This window comes from Calidris pugnax, unplaced genomic scaffold (assembly GCF_001431845.1).
Source record: "Calidris pugnax isolate Ruff unplaced genomic scaffold, ASM143184v1 scaffold24, whole genome shotgun sequence".
Lineage (NCBI taxonomy): Eukaryota > Metazoa > Chordata > Aves > Charadriiformes > Scolopacidae > Calidris > Calidris pugnax.
In genome coordinates, this window is record NW_015090922.1 from 34312611 (window position 1) to 34330149 (window position 17539).

Sequence of the window (17539 nt, forward strand, 5' to 3'; positions counted from 1 at the left end):
CGGCGGTGGCAGCGGCGCCGCCCGCCCCCTTTCCGCCTCCTCGGTCCAAGCCTCCAAAGGCCACCCGCCGGCCGGCCGCCTCTCCCCGCCCGGAGCCTGCAGGCAAGGCAGGCGTGCCGGTAAGGCACATCAGGGCTTTGCCCGCCGTTGCCTTAGTAACTAACATGTATTTCCCCCTCCCTCTCCCCCCCCCACCCCTGCCGCTCGCATGTGTGTGTCCCTGGCTGAATTACAGTTTTGCCCCCCACACACGGAAAAGTTAATCTAAGCTGTAAAGGGGTTCCTTTCTCCCTCTCTTCGCTGACCTTTAAATGACATTTCCCGTCATTGGCGGGTCAGATTGCACCCTCTCCTCACCCCTTTTGGGTATTGGGAAAGGAAATTGCTGAGCTGAGAAAGATGCCTTCAGGTAGTCAGAGTGGGAGAAGAGAAGCACTTGTCACCCCGCCTTCAGGGCTGGGGCCGCTGGGGCCGGCCCTGGGACGCCTGTCCGATGAGCTAACTACCTTGTGAAACTTTCCAAACTTCCCGGGGGCGGAGGGGAGGGTCTGTGCCTGCGGGAGGTGCGGGAAACAGCCGCCTTGGCTTGAAAAGCGGACACGAGAAGGATCATATAAACATAACATTCGTGAGTATGCATGATAGGATGTCAAGGCAAACAAACACGTATTTTAATCCCTCTTGAAACTTCCTTTCGAGAGCCCTTACCGAAGCAAATTGACCTGGCTATTTGCGGAAGCAGTCATCTCCTTGAACTCTGCGGGGCTGCTTCACCGAGCTCTGGTTTGACACCGATCTCCCGATTAGCGTGTTTTATCCCCTATTTCTATGTCACCAGGTTAAAAGCCACTAGGATGACGGCTGCCTGGGCGTCTTCGAGAGCGCTGCTGTAAGACTTGGCTGTGATGCTATTTGGAGCAACTTGGGCGCTGCTGGCGGGGGGGAAGCGGATGCCATTTCCTACATGTCCTTAAACCATGTGCAGGCAAGAGGAGCCCTTGAAATTGGTAACCTGGGTCTGGATGACATCGTGCAACAAAATGATTGGCGTGCTGCTGGTCTTTTTCCCCGCTCTGCTCCTGGAGATGGACGTGCTGCCCAGGAGCGCCGGGCGCAAGGTGCTTCTTTCCGCAGCCTCCTCGCAGCGGTCGGTGGCTCGGACGGACGGGGATGTCATCATCGGGGCCCTTTTCTCTGTCCATCACCAACCGCCGGCTGAGAAAGTGCCCGAGAGGAAATGCGGGGAAATCCGGGAGCAATACGGCATCCAGAGAGTCGAAGCCATGTTTCACACTTTGGATAAAATTAACGCCGACCCGGTCCTGCTGCCTAACATCACCCTGGGCAGCGAGATCCGAGATTCCTGCTGGCACTCCTCGGTGGCCCTGGAGCAGAGCATCGAGTTCATACGGGACTCCCTCATCTCCATCAGGGACGACAGGGACGGAGGCGCCCGCTGCGTTTCCGACTCGCAGCCCCAGCCCCAGTCCAGGGTGAAAAAACCCATCGCGGGGGTCATCGGCCCCGGCTCCAGCTCGGTTGCCATCCAAGTCCAAAACCTGCTCCAGCTCTTCGACATCCCCCAGATCGCTTACTCCGCCACCAGCATCGACCTGAGCGACAAAACGCTCTACAAATACTTCCTCAGGGTGGTCCCCTCCGACACGCTGCAAGCCAGGGCCATGCTCGACATCGTCAAGCGCTACAACTGGACTTACGTCTCCGCCGTCCACACGGAAGGTAGGTAGAGGGCAGCCCCCCTGCTTCTCCCGGGACCCCCCCGGCCGGCTGGGACGCGCCGGTGCTGGGTTACCCGCCGAGACCCCGGGGGAGCCGGATTTTCCCCGGGAGAGAGACGGTCTCACCCGGGGACACCGTAAGGGGAACGGGGAAAAGAGCTGGGAGGGGTGTGGGGGGGTGTGCGGTTCCTCCAGGCGCGGAGGAGCACCCCCCCGGCACCGGGCGCTCTGGTTGCGGGCAACGGCGGGGGGGAGGCGTTCAACAGCTCAGGGAAGCCCCGCAAGACATCGGGAGTCTCCCCGGCGGTCCCGTCCCCCTCCCGTAAATCAAAACTTCACAGATGCTCCCGTCTGGCTGCGGAGCCGTGTGGGGGTGGGCTCCGGAGGTTGCCCCTGGGACCGGCGAGCGGGTCTCGGTCCCCCGCCGCCACCACCGGGAAGTTTGTGGCGTTTCTGCCGGAGCGAAAGGGAGTCAGGGCTCCGGCTCCGCGCAGGGACTCCGCGATTTGCCGCCGGCTTCCCCGCCCGTGGGCTCCTTTGCCGGGGACTGCGAACACAGAGGGAAAAGTGAAAAACCCCTCTGAGGTCCAGGGAGCCCCCTGCAAAGCCCCGTCCCGCGGGGAAGGAAGGGCGGGGGGTGGTTTGTCAGCGGGTCCGGGAGAGCACCTTTTCCTGCAGCTTGAGCAATAGGAAAAGATGATGCTCTCTACCATCCGTTCATAGTCAACAGGTTTTATCGATTTTAAATACCAGGAGAACACCAAAAGTAAGGGTATTTCTAAAAGGGGAGGCTGGTTTATAGCCAAGCTGGGTGGACCAACATAAATCACAGCAGTAATTGCATCCGATAGAAAGCAAACTCTTCTGCTGTAGTATTATGACTTTCCTGTACTCCAGTCAGGATCCTCAAAATGGGATTTTTAAGTACAAAATTGCAAACCTGACCACATCATTGCTATAGTTTTGCAGCTATTCTGTTTATCTGACTGTGTCTCTCGGATGGATTTGATTTATGATTCCATCTGGTTTGTTAGCTGACTCCACACCTTTTATTCTCACAGAGATGACTAAGTAAAAAGAGTTAAGCACATACATCATGATGAATAAATAAAGAATCTCCGGGAAGAGTTGCATATACAACATTCAAGGGTGAATTGGATTAAACCGGACACCTAAAAGGTGAACGTGCTGCAATTTGAGGTGGGGTTGGAGGTGTGAAATAAGAGCAAGAAGTAATGACCTGACATTTGCAGCTCATTTGTGCCCTGTTCAGATGAGAAAACGAACTGGTAGGAAGAGTTGGACACGAGCTATTAAGCTTCTCTATGGCTGACAGATACGATTAGATCTTGTGGCAGGCCGGGGTGAAAAATAAACATGAAAGAGGGAAATTCTGTGTTGATGTAAATCTCAGCCTCTCCCTTCAATGCACTTCGGGGAGCTATTGCTAACTCAGTGCCCGAGGAGCTGCCTCAAGGGACCTGTTCCCTCCCTCTCTCAACTCTCCTTAGATATAACTCCTCAACATTGGTGGGACCTCGCTCTTTTGGAAAAGAAAACAGACTATGAAGGTTATTTGATCATTCGTTTTTAAAAGATCATTATAAGTAGCAATTTCAGTCATTGCTTGTGTCATTGCTTTTTATTAACGTGTTACTGACAGATGAAAAAATGCTCGTTGCAAGATATTCTTACATACTTTGAAGTGTTACTTTTGAAAAGAATGGATCAGTTCTACCCCACAAGGCAATAGTCTCCTTTTAGGAAATGTCACAAGGATTTTGCACATTATGCAGCTCGAGATTAATATTTGCTTTTAAAAAAATTGTCATGAATCTGTATCTGCCATACCTTTATTATTAGATTAAAGCTACAGATTCCACTGGAAATATGTAGCAAGCTTCAACTTCTGTGTTTCTTCCCAGAGAGACAAGTTATTAACCCCATTGCAATTGCAGTTGAGTGGATTCCAAAGACCTTTTCCTTTTCCTACTTAAAGTTAAATAAGTATTAATGAAAATAGGTGTCAATTTTTACATTTCTGTTGTTTCAAATCCCATGGATTCACTGTGAGAGATCTGCTTGCTGGTGTGTTAAAGTGGGATCGCTCTTTGCAGACAATACAAAGCCACTCTGAATAATAGTCTGCGTGAACAAGAGCCACTCCATCCGTGCTATGTTTGGAAATACGGGGATAAAGTGTAGTTAGAAACAGTCCTCCTCCACACTTACTCATAGGTCTCTACTCTATCTTTATGGTGGGCTGCAAAATGTGCTGGGAGGAATTCGAGGGTATCATGGGTTGGAGAATCACTTCAGCAGGGACTGTGAGAAATGGGCATGGTTCTAGGAAATGCCCAGGTTGACACTGTGAAGAAGTTAATTGTTTCACCTTCCGTGTACTCCACATCCACTCTGGTCACTTCTTGAGAGCAGAAAAGCTGCTTAGTTTCTACACAACCCCTAGTTCTCATGAGGATGGACAATCCTCAGCTCTTGTAGCCACCCAGCCACAAGGGGATGCAATGAGACCAGTGAGCTGACTGACAGCTGTGTCAGCTTGTCCTGCTCCTCAGCCTTTGGTGGCCCGGGGTCTCAGAAGTAGCCCAGAGGTGGTGCACCCTTTCTCAGTCAGTCTGAACCATCCAACTCCTCTGTTTACCCTTCCTCTATTTCTATACTCTAGCTGGCATTATTTGAATGCCCAAAACAATACCAGCCTACACAGTTATACCTTTAATGAAAATATCACAATGAAAATAAATATCACACAATTGGTGCCCACCTTTCTTAACATGAAGCCTACACATGCCATGAGAATGAAGATAATAAAGTCACCCAGCCTGTAACATGATCTTTAGTGGTCCCCAATATCCTACATTGCATTTGACATGAAATTTTATTCTTCATGTGTTAATATGATAATTAGTGTTAACTAGTGGATACGACATTTAACTATACACAGTCCCTATACATTAGTACCTGAAGTTGCATGAAGGTATGCTGGACTTGTTTTGGCCTGGTTTGTTTTTTTTTTCACAGTTGTTTATTAAGATATACAAACATTGCACTTGGGTAGAAACTTCTCCGTTAGTGAATAAAATCTGTTTTCAAAGGCCCACATCACTCTCTTTAGTTTAAAATTGACACATAAAGCTCCACATTCAAGAACAAAGAAAGGCGAGTTACTATGTTTGGTTATTTTGTTATGTATCTGAGTTGAGCGTAGTTGCACATCATGAGAGTGCATTTTTTCCAGAGTGGGCAGCAGTCATTAAGTGATGTGAGAAATCTGTGCATCTGCCGGCAGAAGGCTGTGTGACTGTATAGTAGCTGCAAGGCATTTTCAAGGCTATTATTTTTTTAAAGCTTCTTCAAAGGTAGTTAAATGCTGGAGTTCTTGGCGTCTGTACATCTCGGTTTTTAGGCTTGGAACTCTTTCTTATCTGGAAACGCACATAAGTGGATGTCTAACTCCAAGCCAAGGCTTCCTATGGAAATCAAAGGCATCAAAAGCACATGTGTTAAGTTGGACACAATCCCGAGTGTGATATGGGCAGGAAGAGCCTCACTTGCTAAGGATTACTTTTCAAGTGAGATATTCTTGTCTTCAGTGAAGTAACCTGAGAGTTGGGTATCATTCTCAGCTCACTAGGCAGTCACCAGTTATTTGGTAAAACTGTGAAGAACCACATGGGGACACTTTCTTCATTGCCCAGAGAACAGACCCTGGGCTGCCCCTGGGACAAGGCAAGAAATGCTGAGTAGAGATGGCGGGCACCACCTCTGTGCTGTTCTGATGCTGAAGGCACAGAAGGGTTGTTACCAGAAAATGCAGAGCAGTTGTGAGATTGCTGTAGGTTATATCAACTTCCAAAACCCACAAGTTACCTGCACCCTGGCTGGTGATCAGCATGGAGCCTCCATCAAATCCCTCCTCACCTTTAGCTGTTCCTCTAACGCAAAAAATAGGAGAGATGGTGGTGTAAGAGGCCTTTCTATCACCTCATGTTGCAAGGAGATCACTTCTGAATAAACAAATAGAAATACTTAGTGCCTGAGCCTGGCTTTTCATTTCAATCATTGCATACGTGTTAACCTTCTAAAATGTATATGAGATTTTTATTTCTGTGAATGCAAAATCTGAATATGCCATCTGAATGTGCAGAATAGGTCCATTTGAGTGACATTTGTGATTTACGGACTGTTCTTACACGTTTGTACAAATACCGCTTATAAGAATCATTTCCATTCCAACAGATTAACATGCAAACTTTGTAGAAACGCCTTGGAAATGGAATGATTAAATTAGACTTCGGAAATGGAATGATTAAGTTAATTGCACCAAATTCTGGTTGTTTATAGATTAATTTTACTGAGAGCACTGAGATGTTTCTGATCTTGATTGATTTTGTCAGATTTGTATTGCCAGGCTGTTCCTTTTGCTTGAGCATAAGGCTTAAAATGAACTATGAAGAAGCAGATGGCACAACTGTAAAGACTTTCAGAGCAAAATAGATTGTAGATAGATTATATTCACAATAATTTTTTCATAACCTGGCTGCTGCGCACTCTCCCTTATAGTAACCTACAGGAAACTCATAAGCATGGTTACACGTGTTGGAAAGAGGAGGGAAGGTAGTGAACCTTGCACAATATTTATTGCAAATTTCACAGAAAATAAGTTGTTTCAGTAGAACTCACTGAAGTAGATTTAGAGCTGCCAAAAAAATAATACCTCTATTTAAAGATAAGTGGGTCAATAACTGTCAAATAGCTCAAAGGAATAATTTTGGTACAAGTGTGTTTAATTTCTCACAAGGCATTCCTACAGCTGTTTCTAACAATGTTATATTATTAAATCCATGGTGTCACTCGATGATTGATACTTTCTGGTAAAATTATGGTGAGGCAATAGAGAACAGCAACTCCAAATGTTTGAGATTTCAGAGTTTACAAATATTTCTATAGGAACTAACAGTTACAACAATGCTCTTAAATATTAACCTTATGAAGTGCTGTGAATTGTACCTGAGATGTGTTTTCACAAATGCATATTCCAATCTCTTTTTTCGCCATCTAACTAGCTTTGCTAGCCATCTCCAGAGGCTTTGTGATAGTGAAAAAAGGAGAGAGATATGTCCTAAGAAGGAGAGAAATTCATTTGAAAGCAAGTAGGGACTAGAATATTCCCTTCACTGGATGCATTAATTGTATTTATTAGAAAGTACTGGGAGAATAATTTACATTGATTGATATTGACAAAATTGTTGTCGATGACAAACACCGTAGAGATCAAGAGAAATTCTTTCTTGAAAATATATTGCTTTGCAGTACTCCTAAATTCACAAATAATCTAGCGTTTCAACTGCACAACGGGCAGCTGCATGAGTTAAATCAGCTCTAAAGATTCATCTAACTTCTGTGCCTGCCTTCTCAGCAATATTGCTAGAGTTCATATTTATCTGTCAACACCACAGGTTCGTTTGTGCTTTACTTCTATTTTTTTCTGCATTATGCCCTTGCTTTCAGATTTGTATGTCCCACGATCCTTGTGAACCCCTGCAGGATTCTTATCTCACTGAAGGCTGTTTTAAAAAAAGTCAAATGATCCTGGCTTTCTCAAAAAAGCTATGTGAAAATGCCTCTAAAATATTCCTTTGAACATATGGTTCATAATATGAAGGTGCTTGTGCTTAGGTTTCTCAGACAGAAAATGAAAAGCTATGTGGAATGAAATCATATAACTAGAAGTAGTGTCGCCCATTGAGATAGATTCTTCAGGGGTCTGATGCTTCGGTGAGCTGGTGACTGTAAGGGGAGACCAGAACCATTGCACCTGCCACACACAGCCCAGAAAAATACTGATCAAAGTCATTACTAATTGGTGCTCACTGACCCATGCGAAACAAAGCGGGGATTTCAGTATATTTTCTGGGTGGCAGGTGTTCGTGGCATAAGCCACCGTCACAGATGGCAGTAATTAACACCTGTGCTGGCAGGCTGAATGGGAGGGCTGGACTCACTGGACATGAACTACAACAGCATTTCACCTAAAGAAACCATCCCCTCACCTACAGGTATCTAAGGGATGCTAAAGAACATTGCAGGGGATGGGTGGGGAGAGGTGTGCAACAAATGAACGACATCCACTGGGTAAATCAGCTCAGTTTTGTGGGCTAATTTTTCGGGCTGTATCTTTTCCCAAACACTAGTATTGCTGCTGCTGTCGGTGGTGTTATTAGTATTGTTATTGTTGTAATTAATATACAGCCTAAAGAACAATTTCTAGACCTGGTTTGCCTATCAATGCAGCACAAAGTTGGCTGTTGAGAGAGGTGGCAGGAGTTTTGTGATCTTTGAAGCCGTTGAGACGTCGCCCCAGCTTCTGTCCATAGAAAGGAGTGCCCACGAGGGGCTGTTTGTGGACCCTAGACTGGCATAAAGTCACTGAAGTCAATTGAGTTTATGTCAATCTTACTTCTTTACCAGTGAAGAAACACTCAACGGATGAGGACCATTTCTTAAAACCCTGTCCCAATTAGAATACTTCACGCTGTAGACAAATGGTGTATAAGAAGTAGGGCTGAGAATTGCTGCATATATAAAGGCTCTTTGCAGTAGTTGTTTCATGGGGAAAATAAGGTACTTTTGGCTGAGGAAAGGAAATAAAAATTAAAGCAATAATGAAACTGCTGTACTGGTCCTCCAAGAGTGGGCTGAATATTAAAGAAGTAAGAGCAGGGCATGTACAGAGCACACCTTCACAGCTTCAGTGTGTAGCAGCTTCCCTTATACTGGGGCTACCAGCTGCCAATGGACCTTTCCTTTATGAATTTGTCTAATCCCTTTTTGTATCTATTTATACTTCAGTCTCCATAGTATCATAATAATGAATTCTGTAACTTAATTGTATGTTGTGTGAACAAGTGTTTCCTGTTATTTAAACTATTCCTTGATGAGTGTGTTCCCTTCATACATCCATACAAAACTTCTCATCATTTCTTAATCCTGATCATTATCCTGTACTTCTAATTCCAATGGGAAATGTGGGGAAACAGAGCTAAATTCAGTGTTCAGGGTGAGGGTACACCACGGTTAAATTCACTCATGAAGTAACAATTTCAGTATTGCTCTCAGACCTTTCCTAATAAACTTCCAATTTATTTCCCATGAAAGGTAATTCCCAATTGCCTTTTTTGCTACCACCAGGCACTGAATGGAAGTTGTCAGAAAATTCTTCAAAATTACCACAAAACCTTTTTCTTAAATGCTAAAGCCAACTTCAGAGGCCATTATAGATGGGGTTTTCCCTCTTGCATTATTCTTCATTTACTAACACAAACTTTATTTCCTAAACTTTGGCTCCTATCTATTAGCCAATTATCAATCCAGGACCTTCTGTCTCATCCTATTTTACCTCTATTTCTTTTAGAGCCTTTAATATGGGACCTCATCAAAAGCTTTCTTAAATTCCAAGTACTCTGCAGTGATTGTATCATTCATGTGGTTACCTGCTCCAACAAAGAAGTCTAATAAACTTCTCAGTTATGTATTTTCTCTGCAAAAGCTATGTCGGTTCTTCCTAATACAGTGTATTTATTTACTTGGGCATCAATACTGTTTTTGTTATGATTCCTATCAATTAGCTTTGTGCAGAAATATCTTAAGTTTGCAGAAATATCATGTCCGTTCACTGGATTGCCCTCTATGCCTCCGTATTCTCTACAAATTCTCTTGAAAAATGAAAACTGATATGTGAAAATATAAAATTACTTTTTCTACTTCATATGTTTTGGTACTAAGTCCAGTTTAACTGGTGGTAATGTACCACAACAGAAAATTAGCTTGTATTGGCAATTTGTTAAAGTCCATCTTATGGATTTGTTCTAAAATACATTCTATTGACACTGAGACAACGGTTCAGTCTTATCCTACAGAAGGAACGACCTTTGTATGAGAACCATCCTGTCCGCCTTCACAGGCAGTGCAGACTCAGAGAATTAATTTAACTTTTCTGTTATGGTTTTGTCTTCCCTGAGTGCTCTTTTTATATAACTGGTTATCACTGAGTATCAGGCAAGTTTCCCATTTCTGGAATATTTGAAGAATATTGGGTTATTAGATTCTATGCCTTTATATCTCAAAATTGTTTCATCTTGTTTTATTGTGGGTTTGTATTTCATTTGCCAAGATTTACTTGGTTCTCTTTCCCTTATTAGGACACAACTTAGACTTTTTAAAGTTTTATTTTATTTTATTTTATTTTACTTTATTTTATATTTTGTTTTGTTCTGTTTCATTTTATTTTAATAGCTTTAGGAAATTTATTTTTCTGCTTTTTCATGCTGGCTTTTTTGATCCTTATGGACTTGGGCTTTCAGTGTCTCATATATTTCTGAATAGTCTCCATGTAATTTGTTAGTATTTCACTCTTTTAGCAGCTCCTTTTTATTTCCTCGAAATCAGCTTTCTCATTTTTATATAATTTATTTTGTTTTAATTTAAATATTACTGATCTTTTCAGTAAAAGTACAGTCACAATTGCAGTCTACTGTTTGTATAGTTAGGTATTGTATACTGCTCAGGACTAACTCAAGAGCTGTTGCTTCCGTTGTGAGTTCAATGAGCAGATGAGTAACACACATGAAAAAGAAATCAATGCACAGTATGTAAGACGTGCCTTCAATTTCCATTATCTAACGTACAGTTTGGCAGCACTACATACAGAGCCAGGGTGTGTTAATAGCATTTTGTGAACACGTGGGGTGCTTTTTAATGAAAAGTACTGTTCATCACAAGCTGTCCTTTCCTCCTGTGACAGGACACTACCTAGATGGCTTGTGCCTGTAATGTGCCGGTGTGAGAGATATTTCGTTTTACTGAAAAGTCCTATTGTTTTTTATACAATGCCATGGTCCTCCAATTGAATAATTTCATTTGTATTCTCTCTTGAATGTTTTTAATGATTTTCTTAAAGTATTTTTGAATTATATTAACACCCAGCAATGATTTATAAGTACCTTTGAAATCTGATAGAAATTTGATGGTTGTAAGGATAGGCAGTTCTGGCAGATAAAGCAGAGAAGACCGTGTCCCACACTGGTGCAGAGAGCAAGAGTAGCCGTAGGGCTCTTGATCCAAGGCTCTGAAGGTAGTTGGTGGTTCTTTGTTGAGTCCATTGGATCCTGAATGGGGCCCAGCACAGCCATCAGATGTTATCGCTTTGGGTTATGGAGCTGACATTTCTCAGAAAACACTAAAAATCCACAGGGCTTGTGAATCCCACAGCTACAAGGATCCCATAGTTCATTCAAAGCAGTGTAAAATGGTGTGGAGGCAGACTGTGTTTGTTGGATTTGCATAGGTATTAGAGGATATTCATATACATTTTTTTTTCCAGCCTTTCCAGAAGAAGGCTGAATCTAGTTCACTTCTTCCCATGCAAATTCCCCAGTTTAACTCTTCTTTCTCTCTGGAAATTGTTTGAGGAACCAACTTTCATGTTCTTAACTGCAGTCACAGTTTGCAGTTGTTTGACCAGCAACTTTCATCCTTATTCGTCTGTGGACACAGAGGGATTTGTACAAGTTAGTAATTCCCCAAACATTTATTCAAACAAAACTCATCCTGGCAAAGAGCAATAAGAACCAGGCATGAATACTGCTGAAGTGACAGCTATTTGAAATCTGAATAAGTGCTCATAAATACTTTCTTAAAATGTCTGGCCAGGCTCCATTGAACATTGAATGTCGCCTCCTATATGGAGTAGAATATAAAAGATAAATTTGTAATTAATTGTCAGTGAGAAAACCTTTCATGCTTATTTATATAAGCCTGTCTTACTTGCACGGTGCTGTTTAGAGGCTTTAGTGAATGGAAATTTGGCATGTAGACCCTTGTGCTGGGTATTGAAAGACAGTGATCCTTCTAGCGAGAATGTATTTCTCTGACTGCAAGCTCTACAGGTGTAAATCTCAGTATTTTGCCTGAGCAGCAAATACTTGAAACTGAATATTGACAGTGCTGAAAAGGAATGCTATACTATTGGCATTGCTAAAACTGGTAGGATGATTTGAAGGACTGCAAAGTTTGAAATCCGCTCTTACTGAGCTGGTGAGAATGGGATATGGCAGTGGACCAACAGCATTCTCTCAGAGGATGCCCATATTTGCCAGGCCATAACTCCCTGGAAAGATAAACTCATATTCAGAATCAGATTTAAAAAAAAAAACCCACACCTCTAGAGCAACCTGCGGGAAAGTGCTGAGCTGGGACAGTTGCTCTGCTGGAACAAAGGTGTTCAAGATTTTGACGAGGGGCAATGAGGCAGACACAGCCCTGGCAGCCTGGGTATCACTTAAGTCACAGCACACCATGCAGGAACTTCCTCAGATAAGCCACCTGACTTCTCACTAGTCCATTCTTATTCCTTTCCCCCTCAAGGCACTACAGTTGTGGTCCTCAGGTGTCACTGCATTCCCTTAGACTTCACCCAGAGCCAGAATTCCTCCTCCTCCCCACACAGTGCTAACCTGCAAAAGAAATTACAAGAATGACAGGAAGGTTTTCCAGGAGCTTCTTCTGGATTTGTCACTGACCTCAGAAAGAGATGGCCAATAAAACACATGCCCCTAACCATGCTTGCAACGGCTTCCTCCAATGTTGATGTCTTGCGAAAGGGTAGGATAAGGATTGTAGTAAAAGTCAGAGTCCGCAGGATAAGGACAGTAGCATGCAAAACTGATGTTATGAAGTTCTGGGAGGCAATGGGTAATAATTTTAATATATTATGGAACAGCCAAAAATGGACAGTGTTGAGTTGTGCCAAAAATCCAAACACAAAAGGCAAATGAGCTATGCCAGACAGCTTTGCCTACCGAGACAGCAATCCCCAGAAAAATAATAAGATGATGATTCAGGATTCAGCTGACAAAAAATTGTAATTAAATTAAAACCAATCAGTGAGGTTCTACAGAAAATAGGTCTTCGCAAACCTGATTTTATTCCCTGATGAAAGGGCAAACTTCGTAGCTACAGATAACAATGCGGATGAAATATCTTGGATTTCTATAAGGTACTGAATTAGTATTACAGGATATTTTTATTAAAAAAGCACTATGCAATGTCAGGAAAATAGACATTGCATAAATTAAAACTCAGCACACTGACCTCAATGAGCAAAGAGTGACCATCAAATAAGATTATGTCTACTGCATTGCACAGAGCTTGACAAACAGTCTAATGCATCACTGTCTCCATTGATGATATACAAAGCATAATTGCTGACAAGATATGCAGATTTGTGAAATGGCAATTACTGGGGAGAAAAAGGGAAGATTCAGACCTCTAGATAAGCTAGGCCCAGTCTAAGAAAATGTATGCTAATACATTTTCAAATGTCAATCATAAATACAGGAATAAAGCACATGTGCAAATTACACTGTGTCCCTGAGAGAAGTTCTAAATACATTATATGGTTATAGAGGGGCTGCATCAAAAAAAAAACTCCAACCCAAAATACAAAAAGCTAATGTCATCCTTGAGAAAGTGGGAACTTTATCTCAATCTAAGGAATATTAGTATTAATTTTGCTATTCTGTGCTCATTTTAATTATTTAATATTGCTAACATTTGAAAAAGAAAGTTAAAATATTGAAAAGACATAGGGATAAAACTCTAAATGATTTGAGGGCTGAAAAAATGCCTTATAGTGGGAATCTAAACCAGTCTAATCCACCTAGTTTGTCACAAAGACATACAGCACGATTTATTAAAAAACATTTAATTTGCTCCAAGCAAACAAAACCAGTAGGATCTCCAGGGCGCTGTATCTTAATGGGTAAATGCAAAACGAGCACCAGTCACTGGTAAGCCAACAAATTCCAATTAGAAAAAAGGCAAACATTTTAACTTATGATGGTGATTAACCACTGGGACAAATGACTGAGGAAAGTGATCCGTTATCAGACTTTTGATGTTCTTTAATAAAAATTTGCTGCAGATGTTTCAGAACAGTTTTATTCAAGATGCAAATCGCTGGACACAGCGCAGTGGGATCTGGAGTGAATGTATGGGCTGGCATTATACAGGTGGTCACATATGAAGAGTTGATGGTTCTTTCTGGCATTAAATCACATTCATTTATGGACAGTTTTGATTATGTAAGCAGGCAAGAGAAAAAAGTTTAATTTAAAGAGTAGCTTAACGTTCATGTGTTTGTTCTTCTGCTCAGCTGCCTTGGAAAATTCAAAGTATCCTGTGCTGTTGATACTGATTGCAGAGGAAGAGAAACTCAGGAAAATAATCTCCTGAGTCAAATTCAGTCTGTTGTTGCAGTTCATATGCATCATTTTAAGTCAGTATTTTTTCACTTGGTGTTTGTTCTGAATTTTACCATTAGTTTACAGAGCCTTTTAGTTCTTACTATTTTTGTTTTCTTGGGGGAAATTTCCATGTGGATTGTATACTGCACTTGTTCTCTTACTTATCACATAAATATTGGCTCCTGTGACTGAAGAAAACAGTAAGTTTTCCAAAAGGATGCAGTGACATTTTCCTATGGTCTTGTTAATTAGAATAATACTTTGTACCTAGTATGATATAATTCATCCAACAGCCCATGCAACATAAATAAAAAAAACACCACAGAAGGAAACAAGAAGTTTGTATCTAGGGTAATTAACATTTTTGCCCAGCAGTTTTTCTAAAAAAGAACTCAGTGGTGAATAGTTCTTTTAATTTTAACAGAGAAAATATGGGCTTTTATATTTTTTGGTTGTTCCAGAACACAGCCAGCATGTTATAAATGCTATCCCTTCATGCAATGAACATCTTAATGTCCTCTTACAAGGCGATTTAGAGTATAGTCATGTTTGAAACTCATTGTATTTGTCACACCTATTTATGCCTTTTCTACTGAGTCCAGATGTATGTGAAATAATGTATTCCACTTCTGTCATGGCAGTGGTGTTGCCTGTGTGAAGCACAAATGTGCTGGTAGCATGAATACCCAAAGTCACATCACTGCTTTTTATAGTTCGTATCCTGAGGACATATGAATAATAAAATGCTCGTTAGAATTCTGGCAATACATCTGTACTTACATTCAGAACTATGATTTGGCTTGAATGAAGTCAATGGGAGATTAGCTATTGACTGAAATTTAGCCATACATCTGACTCTATGGAAAGATCCTTTGAAGTGCAGAATGCTCTTGCTCGATCCCAAAAGGCAGGTGAACACTAACTTTAAGCACTTGAATTATGGAGGGCAAGAATTAACCATACACTTACGGGACACAGCTCCTGGAGCTTGCTCACATCACAGCAGTGTCCAGTGCCTCCCAAGGTTAGGCACAATGTGCTTATCTCACATTAAAGACAGGCTTTCTACTCATAAAGCTGACATTTATAAGCCTTGTAAAGGTCTCTGCAGTGGGTTAGGCTGAGGGGCGACCAAACAGCCTTAGAACTGTGTGTATCAGAGGATTGTGAAAACTGAGGAGTGGGTTGATTAGAGGCTGCAGCCACTGGAGAAAAAGGGCAGGGTTTGGATGTGCTGCTTTGAAGAGACAGGTAAAAGTTGGTTGCCACTGTCTTTCTTAATATAAAGTGAAGTGCTGAAATAATAACTCAGCTATCTTTTCTAATTTTGTAAATCGGAGATCTGGGTAAGTAGACAGCTAAATGAATTCGGAAACTTCATTGTATTTGCCCATGTAGGAATTAGGATTTATTTTTAAATATTTCATTTGTTCTGTCTTTTTTTTATCCATTTGCTAGAAACTGGGTTGCACTAGGACAAAGATCACCTGGATATTTTTCCTCTCATTTTTTAATGAATACATTGAGAATGTTGATTTGTACGTGCTTAAATTCACAAGCTCAGACAGCTCTTCTATCACAATACATTCAGGAGAATAACATACAGAGCAGAAAATATTTCTGTGTTTCCAACACACAAGGACCTCTCTTGTGAAAGGCTACGGGCTTTTTGGAGTTGCCAGTCTCCTTATACTAGTACAAACTACAAAATTTCTTGACTTCCAAAGAAGTAATCTTTAATTGTCTAACCTCTAACAAATGCTAACTTAAATTACAGAATACACAATATTTTGTGAATCAGAATTTAAAAAAAAAAAAAAATGACAAAATGACACCTTATATTCAAAATAAGAACTATGTATGCTTCATTGCTCAGTAGGCAGGTTTCAGAAGAACACAGAAGGTGATTGACTGGGAGCTTCCATGAAAGAGCAGCTTCCTTGTTTTGGGGATAAGTTTATTGAAATGAAGAGATTCTGGCAGAATCATTTGATTTCACTGAATCAGCACCTTCCAAAGGAGGAAACATCATATAGGAGTCTTCTAACTGGCTCTGCCTCTAACTCTGGGTCTCATCATCCCATCCTCTAAAAATTGTAGCCTGTACCTTTCTGTACCAAGTTTTCCTAGCCTTTCCTGCAGCCTCCTCTCCCAGGCCTGTATTTCAGAATCTACATTAATACCTAGAACGATTTCTAAAAACCTCAGTTGACTATTTATTGTTTTCAGAAGGTATTGTTTTCTGGAAAAGTACACACTTACTGCCAAATTTCTCTTCTTCAGTACTGTTCTTTTCATGTTTTTAACATACGCTACCAAATTTTGGTGGTTTGAACAACGGGATGTAAGCATCTCTGAACCACACAGAATTGATGATCATGCCCTCAATCACTGCAAAGTCCATTTTATTTAGGCCGAAAAAAAATAGATCTGTCTGAGCTGACCTGCAAGCTTAGTTTGCAGATGAGCAACGAATTTGAAAATCATTATAATTAGATCATAATTAGCCTGTTATTATTGTAAGTTATTTTAATCTAAAAATAGAATTCACTTTCAGCCTGATTCCATTGATGTCAATGGAAGATTTGCCACCGATTTCTGTAGGAAGAGGTTTGGGGTATAATTATTACACAATTTCAATGCATAGGTATATGCTTATGAGGAAAGTGTACATGTTTATGAGGAAAGAGGCTTACAAAACAGCCTGAAGGAAAGCCTGTACATCTTACTAATAGAAACAATATTTCATCAGTTTGCCTTATTTTTATATAGAAAGATTTCAGGGATACATTGTAAAAATGTAAATCTTTATAAAGAATTGTTTCATGGTGATGTACATTTGATTTTTAGGGGAATTCTTTTTAAATCCCCATTTGAATTCTCAGGGAAACTTGGCTTTATGCTGCTACTAATTATCTTTGTGGTGACAAGGACCATTGTTATTTAGAATAAAAGGAAAAGGATGTTCTCCATACTGTAATCAGGAGCACTAACAGGCAAAGCCATACATTTTAATGAATAAGAGGGTGGGAATGGTGCACACCTGCAAGCACAGATGTTTTACCCTTAATTTCCGCAACTGTGATTTTATTCAGAGCATTTAAGTTCTGCACACATCAAGGAATTCTGCTTCACTGCTAATTAGGAAAAGATCCAGTAGACCAGAGGGATCCAGATATGGTTCACAGTTACATGGCATAAAACAAAAAAATGGGGGTGCTTTACGTTAATCCTAACTCCTCTTGAAATGGCGATTGGCTACAGCTCAGCTGCAGAGACAGGTGATTCATTCATGTATTTATTATGCAAAAAAATGTTTTGGACAAATGAAAATAAATTTTTCAACATAAACAATATGTTTTATTCTGGAGTACTCTTAGAGCCACGGAGGGAAACATGATGATGATTCTTATTTTACATGTTATCTCACTGATCACACTAACTGGAAGGGATTCTGGATCAACTTTTTCCCTG

At 41.3% G+C, this 17539-nt stretch overlaps 1 protein-coding gene across 6 annotated transcripts in view; it reads left to right on the forward strand.

Moving 5' to 3' along the window:
* GRM1 (glutamate receptor, metabotropic 1) overlaps positions 1-17539 on the forward strand; it is a 188251-nt gene that overhangs the window by 778 nt on the left and 169934 nt on the right. For all 6 annotated transcript variants that reach the window (XM_014951092.1, XM_014951093.1, XM_014951095.1 and 3 more), the window contains exon 2: positions 839-1740. In XM_014951092.1, the coding sequence (XP_014806578.1) occupies positions 978-1740 (763 nt within the window). In that variant the 5' untranslated portion in view covers positions 839-977. The remainder of the gene's footprint in view (positions 1-838; positions 1741-17539) is intronic.